This window comes from Carassius auratus, chromosome 18 (assembly GCF_003368295.1).
Source record: "Carassius auratus strain Wakin chromosome 18, ASM336829v1, whole genome shotgun sequence".
Lineage (NCBI taxonomy): Eukaryota > Metazoa > Chordata > Actinopteri > Cypriniformes > Cyprinidae > Carassius > Carassius auratus.
The window spans coordinates 23,180,375-23,193,538 of NC_039260.1; the positions used below are offsets into that span (position 1 = coordinate 23,180,375).

The window sequence follows — 13,164 nt, forward strand, 5'->3', positions numbered from 1 at the left end:
ATCAGCTGTTTTGGACTCTGACGGCACCCATTCACTGCAGAGGATCCATTGGCGAGCGGGAAATGTAACCGGTTATTTGATTATTCCTTTAATATATTATGTTTTAACCCAAACAAGGCAGCTGACGCAAAACTTTATTGCTACCTTTTTATAATTGCAGATAAAACAGTGCGCTTTGTATTATTCCTTTAATTTGGAGTATTTTTGAGCATGCATGTACCTATTCTAGTTATGTTTCTAGATATGTGTGCAAACTACTTTGAATTGAAACTTTAAAAATAGTAATTATTCTTGCTATTCTGTTTGCTGCTGATGCTGCAGAAATTCACTCACCTTTATTTTGCATTTTTGGGACATTTGTCTGCTTGTACTCTGACGGTTGGAGACAGGAGACAGCTGAGAATAAATATTTGTGCTCAGACTCCACACACTCCTCCATCTCCTGCATAGGACGCTTGAAGCTGTGTGTGTGTGTGTGTGTGTGTGTACTAGAGAGAGACAGAAATTCTTCAACAGTCTGCAGGCATAATACATCATCTAACTTCACCACTTATGACACTTTTGCACTTGCAGAGGGTTTTTTTCTCTCTTTCTTTCTCTGCCTTTCTTTCGTTTTTTTTCACTCAACCGTAATGGAAAATTACCTCAGTCAGATATGAAAATTACCCTTTTGAAATCCCCAACTGTAGGTGCCTTCAAACCCACAAATACACGGTGTTTGTGTAACCTGACAACCACGTTCAGCATTTTTAACTGCATAGTGCTTCTCAAACACACTCAGAAATAAATCCACTTCATGTTATATTTATAATTATCAAAGGTATCTATCAAAGGCATTATTTTAAGCAAGATCAGATTCTTTATGAACAAGTGTTGAGATGAAGTGCACTAGTGTTTGTATGAGTGAAGCATGTGATGACTGTTGCATGCGGATCTAAAACAGACAAAGGTGAAGACAAGAGAGGAACCACCTGCAAACCTGAACCTGCTGAATGATGTCTAGGACACACAGGCCTTGAACAGTGTGTGTGTGTGTATATGTGTGTGTGGTCAGCTGTGGACATTAGAAGATTTTTGGAGAATGAAACGTTTAAGGCAAGACACTACAGCTGAAATATTTTGTGCACTGGTCAGTTTAAGTCTATTTTGCTTCTGTAACGTGTTTCATTTTGTTGAATCACATTGTTAAATGCATTGAAAATGTCAACAAAATTGTGAACCTTGCTTTAGGTTTTTAGATTTCTTTTCTGAAAATAAATGAGTGCATACATAATTAGATAATCCCTCATTTCTGTACACGTGCAAACCAAAACAATCGTTGTTGTGTACTGCGATTAATCAGCTGGGGAAAGTGTGGAGATATCTGTCATCTAACATCTTGACACAGTTCAGCTGGATAGTGTTTTGCTTTTAGCAAGTAATATATTGCTTATCTTTCATTGATCTCACTCAGGCCAACATCACTTTGAGCCCTATGATACATAAAATACAGCATATGTATATGATACCAAGTATTTGGACAGAATATCTTGGCTGTTTTGTATGCACATGGCAAAGACAGAAAGCCCATCTACACAGAGCACACTGGAATACAATATGTGTCTGAACAGAAAATGCTTCTTGGCAGAATATCAGACCACCGTGACTGACTAACACTATTTATCGACTCAGAACACAGACATTTCCAGACCTAGTTACCAAAAGACAACAGTGCATGCAACAACTGCACTCAGTATAACAGTATCTTTTTTGACCTGTGCTCTGATTTTGCTCAACCCACTGACTCTTTCTTTCCACAGAAGTGAGACCAGCATTTTCAGCTAAACTGTAAAATCTGTCACTCGTACCTGGTGGATCCCCTGTAAGGTCAAATGCATCAGCGTAGGAACAAAATGGACAACTTGAGGCACAAATCTTTGAAAAAATGCATTGCTCATCCTTTCCTGCGATGTGTGTGTGAAGAAAACACCAAACTCAGATCGGACATAAATACTTTATACGTACATATATCCATTTTATGTCCATAACCTACTCACAGATATGAGAAAAATGCTTATAGTTAACATGCATTTTTGTCTCTCTTTCTTTTTAAGAAGCAATGGAAGCATGAACAACTGAACATCTGTATAAAGCAGTCACATGATGTGTGCAGATGTACTTATTTGATTAGTGACCTAGAAATATTTTCTTCATTTTATGTCAGTATCCTTGTTTTTTACGTTGTTCAAAATCCTAAAACTCCCTCTTTATTTATGCCTTTAAATAAAAAAAAAAGGTACAAAACTTCTAAGTAGGGCGGGAGTCTAAAAGGTACATCTTTGTACCTTTGTTCCGAGTGTGTGTTCACCATACTTGGCTGTATGTCACGTCACTTTCACTTTTCACTTTCACTTATTAATACCTTAAAGCTATATTTTAGTACTCTAAAAGTACATATTAGTACCTTTCGAAAGGATAGCGACCTTTTATTCTGAGTGTGTAGCTTCAGACTTTTAGAACATGATTGCATGTGCATGTGATTGCAATTTATTTTTTTAATGCTTTGGCAATATAAACCCATATTTGTGTAGTCGAAAACGAGTCTTTGTGTCTTGACAGAAAGGACAGACAGTCATAAAAAGAAGAGACGGCCCTTGTCATTTGTAATTTATTGTCCTGAGGTTACACTTATGAATGGACTCAGTGTGCCTGTTTTAGTTCTTACGTCAGGGGCTTTTATTTAGGGTCGCCGCTGCACAACATATTCCCGTCCCCTTCCGCAGAAGAGCCCGTGGCGTGTGAAAGCCCCGGCATAAGACGGCCAGAGGTGCAGCGCACCGATCTTAAGTGTGAGAATCCAGCAGCTTCTGTCTTTCCGTGATGATACAATGAAAAACTGCAGTTGTGGTATTTAAGATGATTAGCAATGAAAGAAGCGAGCTGCTCATTTAACCAAGACTCATAATAAACAAAACCACAAATCTGCCGCAAAGCCTGCAGCGCTGCAAGGTGATAACTGCAAGTGCTTGCAACTTCATACCTGTGTTTGAGCAAGTGTTGGGTTGCTATGGGTGTGTCTTCCTTCGTGCTACTTTGACCATAAAGACATTTAGAAATAACGAGGACGCACATGAATCATTTTCTCCACATATATTTTAATAACATAACAATTTAAAGTACAATAAGAAATAGAAGCTACTGTTTATAAAACTCTCCAGCGGAACATAATGATGGGCCAGCATCAGCCTTATCTATACAGAACTGTAGAAGCAGACAGGTCTTTAAAATCCGTAAATTTGACTTTTTTTATCTCTCTTTTTTTCATATAAAAGAAACTTCGCTACATTTTGTCCTGTGCTACCTTATTTTTATTTTTTTTTATTTTTTTTTTTCCACGAAAGCACCAGCTGTCTGCATCTCATATTTCAAAGTTTATAAAATATAAATTATTGAAAAATATAAAAATGCTTGTGAACTAAATACATTAAAATTCCCATAAAAAAAAGAAAAGAAATATAAAACATACAAAATAAGGCAAAATTGTGGGGAAATAAAAAAAAACACTCATCGATATGAATATGCATTTATGTATCTGACAAAAGTGTTCGTTTTCACATAAAATGCATCACTTTTGCAACTTTTACAATCAGGACAAAGACTGCATTATGATTTGGACCTTATCAAACAAAAAGTCATGTAACATGCAGCTGGCTTTCGCTTGTGGCTTTAACAAACTCTCGTTATTCCAGAAACTGACTCTATAAGCTGCTTGTTCAGGTGATGTAGCACTTTTTTTTGGTTGTTGTTCATGGCAGGACGGTTGCGACTGAAAGCAGCTCATCTCTGAATTAAAGACTTCTATTCGGAGCTCTCACGAATGTGTTCCCAGTTTATTGTTTAATCTAGCCATTTTATGAAATGTTATCTGTAAAAATAGACAATTCCAAAGCTACACCAATCAGGATGGGTAGCGTTCTGCCACTGTAAACAATACGGTTTGTTTTCTTAGAAGAACGTTCTTTACTTCGGCTTTTCCCACAAGGGCTTGAGTGCGAGACCCTTCCCACACAGTCAAACGCTGGGCTGAAGAAAACACAAAGCCACTCGGTCTTTAAAGGAGCTGAAAATACTGGTAACACTTTTCATGTGCAGTTTCTGTAATATAAACACTGTTTTAATGCGAGCCGTTTTGAAACGTACTCTCATGTTGGATCTCGTTAGCCATCTTTAAAGCTGCCTAAAGTATCAGCATGATCTCCTGTCTTAACCTTATATCGGCCACTAACTGTAACACTTTCAAAAACCATCCGGAAAATCGAACGCAGCCCAACAGATCCTTGGTTTGTGCTGCGATATCCATCTTACGTACTTTGCCAATCCCGATGCATGCTTTTTCCAACATGGCTAACCTGGCCACGTCTGGCTCAAGGGCAAAAGGCATCGCTTTATGGCTTTCGGTTCAGTAATAATGCCAGCAAACCATTTGATTGACATGTCAGTTGTCACCAGCCCACACGTTTCAGTCAACCTTGAGAAAACACAGCAAGTGCTATATTAAGGCAAAACTTTATGAAAAACTGTTCACGTACAAACAAACCGAGGCAAGAAATGTCTGATGTCTTAATACAAGTTATAAAACGACACCTCGTTTTCACCACAAGCGTGTCACCGTTGAGAAGCCAACGGCCGCTTTCATTTGCGTCTCTCACTCACACTCTCAGTTTGACTGAGGTACGTCTCTTTCAACTGAAAAGGGCGAGACTCTGGTATCTATTTTGATCTGATGATCAAAAACAACGTTTATGAACACTGTGGTAAGAGCAAACCATAACTAACGGTGGCCTTAAAAGAAGCGGAGAGACTATCTAAGCACAGTTTGACTTCAATAAACCTTTGTATGAAAACGTACAAAACGGCGCAATCTCTGTCCAGACAGCATCGCAATATGACAAATTAATACTGACACATATAGATCTTTAAGAAACCATATATAAAAAAAAATAATAATAATAAAACACTTTTTGTTCTTTTGGTCCGGCTGAGAACTCTTCCTCGTGGTTGGGTATATGCAAGGAGACAGAAACAGTAAGTAACTCAATCGTAAATATTTCTGCGATATTCCTCTTGTCTCTAATTTTGGCAACGTGTTTAATAACAGGAGCGTTCAGTCCAAGAAATGTCCATCTTATTGTCCTCTGTTCCTTCCCGGTGTTTATGCTACTGGGTTAAAACAGCAGTTCTACCTGAACTTAGAGTTTTCCCTTCCCGCAGAGCTATAAACAATACAGACGCGCAAAGTCTACAGATTCTAAACTTTGGTGAATGTTTTGACGCTGTCCCGTGTGAGTTCAAAACAAGACTGGACCAACGACTAAGTGTAAAGATGGAATGTGATTGGACTCAAAAATGGACGCCCCATTTTCTTTCCAGGGACTTTTTCAGCCTTTTTTAATTTTTTTTATTATTTCCGAAGTCCGAAGTTTACTCATCCGCATCGGGCTTCACGTCTAACATGTTGTGCAGCTCTTCGGGAGTGTATCCCAGCAGGCTTTTCAAGTCACACACAAAGCGGTAGACGTAGCGCTTGCCCGACGTCTTGTGGATGATGTTTTTGTCGTAGTAGTAGCGCAAACCACGACTCAACTTCTCGTAGTTCATCTTGGGCTTGTTTTTCCTCTTGCCCCATCTGCGTGCCACCTAGAAGTCAGAGAAACACAGGTCAGGATCATGAACGCCCGCGATGTTCGTAAGATCATTTGTGTCTTGAAGTTGTGGTACCAATGTATAACCATTGTATCAGATGTTTTTGTTGTGTGAAAAACAGCAGCTAGCTATGCACTCATTATTTAATGTTTGCATTTATACTTTTTAATAAGCATTGGTAATACGGGCATAAAAACACCTTCATTGTCTGTTATTGTCATAGTATCAATTGTGAAAAATAAACAAACATTAAATGTAAATGTTAAAATGCATAGGTATACCACATGATTTCCAAATTGTATCATGATATTTTAGCGTCAATGTTTTTAAATATATATATTAAATTATTACTATAGTGGCAGTGTTATTACAGTATCATTCAAATATTATAGTTTTATTAATATTTTAAATTTAATAAAATTTGTATATTTTCAGTTTTCTGTTTTATTTATTATATATATTTTTTTTTTGTGTGTGTGTAATTCTATACATTTATACTTTTTATTTCAGTTTAAGTTATATTAGCGCCTAAAGTAAACTAAGTGGAAATGAGAAATGTTGGCTCGGTTTATTGAATAATTTATGTAATAATTAAAATTATATGTAATAATTTATATAATTAAAACAAGTTTATGCCTTTATGTTTCTATTTTATTACAGTTAACAAAAAAAATACATAATTTGTATATATATATATATATATATATATTTTTTTTTTTTTTTTTTTTTTTTATTATTATTATTTTTTTATTACGTTTACCCCCTTTTTCTGGAACTACACAGGCAGTATGTTTACTGTTTAGTCGCTCACCTCGTCAGGGTCAGAGAGCTTGAACTCCCAGCCGTCTCCAGTCCAGCTGATGAAGGACTGGCAGGATTTGTCTGTCAAGAGCTCCAACAGAAACTGCCAGAGCTGGATGGGTCCGCTGCCTGAACAGAGACACAACACCACCACTTAATACAGTAACAAAATCCCAATACCACACACATGAATCGCACATCAAAGTAGCATGTTATTACCATTCTAGATTTTTCAGTTCTAGATTTCCTACTGTAGTTAATATTTGTATCCCAGCCCAAACTGAGTTTCACATGCCATTAGCTTTATGTCACTCTGCGTGAAAACAGAGATGGCTGAGACACAATGGAGTATTGACTGGCTACTGCTCAGAATGCATGTCCTACTCTTTATGTGAATTCCAAACCACTGACATCATTTGGATTTTGCCCCAAGGTTAAATATCTAGCGGATAAATGTGTTTGATCACGCAGGCCATGATGTATATGTCTGCATGTCGCCCGGGTGTATCTGAAAGCACACATGTGTGTGATGTCGACATGTGTGTGAAAGACTGTGTGGGTGTGAGAGAGTGAAGCCCTTGGCGGACATCTGCAAACCGAGAGGCTTTTCTCACAGGCTCCAACATCACATTGGCCCCTAACCGTGCCAGGGTCAACTTTTAAAGACTTTAGGCTATCTGCATGGTGACATATTTAAGGAGACATTTGCAATATTGAAACATTTTAATGCATCTGATTGTGAGAAGCGATTTAAGGACTAGCACGAAGGGTTTATGCGTTCGTGTTGACCTGCAGCACAAGATCTATCCTGCAAGGGCTTCACAGCGTGTAGGCAGCAGCAGAGCAGCTCATGCACCCGTCTAGATAAGCTTTGCTGTTTCTTCATCTTGTGGTTTGTGTGCATTAAAATGAACCGTCATTTCATATCACACCTGCTGCAAAACAAGAGCGAAAAGAAGAGAGACTCTCAATTTCCTGCAGAAGTCCTGCTACTCTAGGGATGCAGAATATATACTCTAGGTATCATATTGATTATCAGTTGGCAATACTGAAGATTTTGTCACTTGACCGTGGGCAAACAGTATCGGATAATAAATTGCGCATGCTCATTTTCCCAATTTTAACATTAGATAATTTCAAAGCAAAATCTAGGGAAATCAATCAAATCAGTTAAGTAAGAAAAAAATCACAATAAATATATATATATATATATATATATTTTATTTTTTATTTTGTATAATTTAATTTTGTAATGCCTAAATTCAAGATCTAATTATTAATTTATTTAAACAAACTAGTATGCATATTTTTTTTCTTATTAATGTATTGATTATCAGCAATAAAATTAAATATAAAATGTATTTTAAATATGTATTTAAGTATAAAAATAAATTCCATTTATTTTAATCACAGTACAGAATTTAAAACACCTTCATTTTTTTGATCATCAGAAAAAAATAATAAAAGTAAATAAGTGTAATCAGGCAGAATTTTAGTATTGGAGCAACCCTAATGTCTATACTTTCAGGGCTTATTGATATTAGCACATTATTCAGAAATGTCACAATGTAAAGCAATAAAGTCACATAATTACTTTAAGCATAGACTGTATGCTACATCTATTCAGTTACCTAATCTGCATCATTCCTTTGGTGCACTGGGCGGGAAAGCAATGCACATGCGAAATCCATAGCGATAACAGCAGGCACAATTCATTCTTAGTTAATTCCCCACTGCATGTTACATCCAGCTAAAAATATCCTTGCCGATAATGCAATAAAACACTAATGCATTTCTGAAACAGATTATCTCATCAACAATTCAACAGTTCATTCTAACTCTCTCCCTCTGTCTGTCTGCCTCTCTTTGTCTCCATCTAAACCTCACTAAAATCACTCATCTGGATCAATGTAGTAATCTGTTTATGTACTGTAGGTAAACGCATTAAAACACATTCCATAAGCTCGCTACTGTAACACACCCTCATCAGATCCAAAGAGCCCGGGAACGGTCTGTCCTCTACACGCCTGAACCAAACCCTCATACTGACAGACAAATCCACCGCGGACTTCAGCCAAGCTTTAAAAGTACATTAAGGCCACTTTGCCTGAAGTGAGCGCATGATTACAACAAGCAAAGGTGAGGACTTCTGAAAACATGGATTGCTAGCACTGAGCTTGAAAGGATAGTTCATATTTTTGTGTGAATTATAATTAATACTCGCTCTCGTCTGTATGACTTTTTTGCTGTTCCATGAAACACGAAATAAGAAGTTTAGCAGAATGTTCACGCTGCACTTTTCCACACAATAAAAGTAAATGCTGACCAATGTCTAAAATACATAAAAGTGAAAAGGTGAAATTTTACAATAAGGTCCCATTTATTAACATGAACGAACAATACATTATTAATTTTAGTTCATGTTACATCTAATTCATTATTCAAATCAAAAGTTGCTATTAAATGGACCTAAATTAAAACATGGACAGTTGTATTTGTATTAACTAATTTTAACAAAGATTAATAAATGTTAGAAGTATTGCTCATTGCTAGTTAATACAGTAATATTGTAAAGTGCTAACAAAGTAGTTTTCAGCAATGCCGAATGTAATTGGTTCTTGAGTGTTTTAAAATCAGACAAAGTTATCACAAGGTTTCAGAAGAAATGGACTGCCATACATTGTCATATTAACTATTTAAACTTGTTTTCCTTTTTTTGGGGAGCTTGAGCACCCAGTCCCCATTCACTTACACTATACGTAGAGAGATAGAGAGAGAGAAAATCAAATAAAACAGCATGCACATTCTTCTAAACGTCCCTCTGTGGTCTATGAGTAAATGATGACAGAGTTGTATTTTTCTAGGTGAGCTGTCCCTTTAATGTGTGCGTGCGTCTTTATAAGGAAGCCGCCCTGTAAAGTAAAGAATCAGCCGTCGCTGAAGAAAGTGTTGTGGTAGTGTGGTTGAGCTGCTCTCCTCACAGATCTGATGGATTTGTACGTGCGTATGTGATTAATGATGACAAACACGAAACCTCAGAGCTCTGCGAGCAAATAGATCTTTTTTGTCACTTGCTGGCTTTATCTACCTCATCTCTGAACTCTGAAGGCTGTTCTGTTGACACCGCAGTAACACTCATAAAAACAACTAGTTCTGTCCATTACAGAAACATGTCGTGCAGTATTCCTCATGCATGTGCACATGTACAAAAACTCTCACGGGGAACATGACTGTTACGTCTTTGATTTTTGGGCTCGGATCTGGTATGGAGAATTCCAGATGACATTCAACTCGGGTACAGGCAAAACGGAGCATTATATGTTCAAAGAAACCTTAGCTTCCCAAAATAGAAATACGCATAGTGAGTACGGCCGGTGTGTGCGTTCTTTTACGGTAGGGAAGTGTTTTTCAGGTAGGTTTGAAAAGTATGGCACAAGGTTAAAAAAGCCCCTCGAAGATGGGCCGATAAAGGAGCTCTCATCTTAAGTGCACAGGGCTGCTATCACTTTGTGCTGCACCCTCTGTTGCCAAGACGACCTGGGAAATGGGTTGAGATGTGGGCCGCAGATAAGGAGTACAAGATGAAAACAGCAGAGAAAGAAACGGAGAGCTGGTGGCAGTGACAGAAGCGGGGAAGGAGCGAGCGTTTTGATGTGAAGAGGCCGGGGTGTGGCGTGTTTGCTGGTACACGAGCCGCTCACAAAAACACTGCCATGACTTTCTTACAGTCGTGTAACAAGTGTGGCTCTGCGGTTACCAATGCACCAATGCATTCAGAACTGGTGCACGTCTCGTCTTCACCCAACCGGCAGCAACATGAGACGGGACGCATGCATAAACCTGATTCCATATGCTTGCAGATTCCTTCTTTATTCTATCATCGATATTTCAGTTGTCACTGTATGTTTATGATACGGCATATGATATTATATATATATATGGAAAAACATCGCATGATATACGATATATGAAGTGACATCATATGCTTTTTGGTATATGGAATATATCATATGGTTAGCAATCATATAAATATGATTTATGATATAAGGAACAACATATGTGCTTTTTGATATGATATGGTATGCAAAAAGATATATATTATGACTTATGATACATTGAATAACATAATTTGACATGATACGGTAAAACCAAGTATTTAAAATATGATATGTGATAACTCATCGTGTGCTATTTGACATGATGTTATTTGAATATAATATATATGAAGTAACATATGCATTTGATATATGGAATATATCATATGGTATTGCAACATGATATATATATATTAGTATGCAATTTGATATATAACTCAACTTATGATTTGATATGATATGATATAAGTTATACAATACAGCATGCAATATTTAAAACATGATATATTGAATTACATGTTGTTTTTTTGTCATATGGTATACAGCATATGTATATTGCATGTACTATGATTTATGGTATATAGAATAACATGGTTTTTAATATGATATGGTATACAGTATATGATGTAGTATGCAATATTATATATAATATAATCTATAATATCATAAATGGAATAACACATGTGGATATGGTATGTGATATAAAATATAATAATATATGATTTATGATATCATACATGGCATGCCTTTTTGATGCTTTTTGCATGATATGGTATTTAATATGACATATAATATGATTCACGATATGTGCAATGACATCACATGGTTGTTGATAAGATATTTATAGTATATGATATGGTGTTATATGATATATAATAGCATATGATTTCTGATATAGTATGTAATATCATAAATAAAATAAAATATGGTATTTGATATCAAATGTGCATGGAATTTCATGGTACTTCCAATAATGTAATAATAATATTATTATTATATAATTACCATGGTAATAATATGGTATCAAAAAAGGTATTTTTTTTTTTCAGTCATATATTTTAAAGGATATCATGCCAGTACCATGGTGCATGTTCAAAAAAACATTTTATTAGCATGCAACATAATATCAATGTAGCATGCTCAACATATTTTTTTATAATAGAATAAAAGTACTAACTTGAGTAAAGTTATTGTTGCTGGTCTTGTGTATGACTGTCAAACTAGGATATGTCTCGAGGCGCTGGCTTTCGGTCTTGTGCTAATTTGAATTCTGACTCATGTGGTTTTATTGCATGAGTAGGTTGTGTACATGAGCGGTGAATGGTTGAATCCAGGGTAATGCTGACCTGTGTAGCCAGCGAGCGCAGCCGCCGGGATGACCGGTTTGTCCTTGCTGAGGTCCGAGCGCTCTCGTACGTAGTCTTTGAAGGTACCCTTTGGTTTGTGTCCGTGCAGTGCAGTGGGATAGTCCTCCGAGTCGAAGCTGTCGTAGGAGGGAACTCTCTGTAGGCTGTTGAATGACGACTGACTGCTCCAGGACTGCGTCAGTCTGTCGCAGCTCTCGAAACTGTCAATGCTCTCAAACGAATCTTGACCTCCCAGCTTACCTGCGACGGAGATTTCACTCTTATTAAACATCATTCAAAGTGCATTTTCATTCCACATATTCAAACAGACAGGGTTTTGATCTGATGCATGTTGTATGGAAATACCGGAGCATGCACATGCATCTAAATATCTCCAAAATAAATAAATAAAAGCGTATAACAGTAGTATGGTGACTTTTAAGACCAAAATGCTATTCCTTTATAGATCAGTGTACTTATTTACAAAGATATTGCATTTTTTTTTTGCTTTTTTTTTTTTTTGCTTTTTGAAAATATGTATATGTATTTACACTTATAAATTTAAATTCATATAATGTATAGTAAATATAAATATATTTAATATATAAACATTTTTTTTCTAAAATATTTACATGAATGTGTGTGTATTTATATATTAATATATAAATATCATATTAATCATTAGACAGCACTAAATATAATATAAACACTGAAATGTTCCTAAATATGAATTCACAACAATAGAAATATATAATTATTTAATTAATTTCAGTGAAATATTTATTGCAAAGCAGTTGTCTGTCTGCATATATGATTATATAACTACATATTATATTTATATTGTAATAATGCTGGATTATTTTTATTTATGAATGCATATAAGAATATAAGTATGCAAAATGTTTGCACGCTTACTTTTAAGTTACTACACATAAGAATATTTTCACATCAATTTTGGACTTTATACATAGAATAAACTTCATGGAATTTAGGATCAAATCAGAGTGCACGTGTATTTTATAAATGAGGCCCCTGGTCTTTATTTCTACCGATGAACCCAATGTCTTTGGTTGCAGAAGGTGTAAAGTTTGGCAGCTACACAAGCTAGAGAAGTTCACAAGCGGTCTAGACCCAACCACGTGGAAAAATCCAGAGCTGGTCCCCACCACACTGTGTTTCTCTTACACAGTTTCCATGTGGAAATATTTGGGTTTTCTCTAATTGGAAGAAAATCAAAACAAATTGCTTCTCTATTTTTGGCCAAGCTGGAGATAAAAGGCCGGTCTCGATTGAATGTCAATTACAGAATGAAAGATAATACAGAGCTGGGACTGATCCTGAAATCCTCAATTGAAAAATTGAAGCCACATGCGTGTTTGGTGGCACCACAAATACTTTCCCACACAGGAAAAACACAGCTGGGATTTAGTCCACAGTGCGTACCTAGAGGGCAAAACCCC

The 13,164-nt window shown here is 36.3% G+C and overlaps 1 protein-coding gene across 3 annotated transcripts in view; it reads right to left on the reverse strand.

Annotated features, from left to right (window-relative positions):
- Positions 1-3,114: 3,114 nt before the first annotated feature.
- LOC113118698 (protein c-ets-1-B-like) overlaps positions 3,115-13,164 on the reverse strand; it is a 44,843-nt gene continuing 34,793 nt past the window's right edge. For all 3 annotated transcript variants that reach the window (XM_026288072.1, XM_026288070.1, XM_026288071.1), the window contains 3 exons: positions 11,705-11,965; positions 6,494-6,612; positions 3,115-5,676 (listed from right to left, as the gene is read on the reverse strand). In XM_026288072.1, the coding sequence (XP_026143857.1) occupies positions 5,461-5,676; positions 6,494-6,612; positions 11,705-11,965 (596 nt within the window). In that variant the 3' untranslated portion in view covers positions 3,115-5,460. The remainder of the gene's footprint in view (positions 5,677-6,493; positions 6,613-11,704; positions 11,966-13,164) is intronic.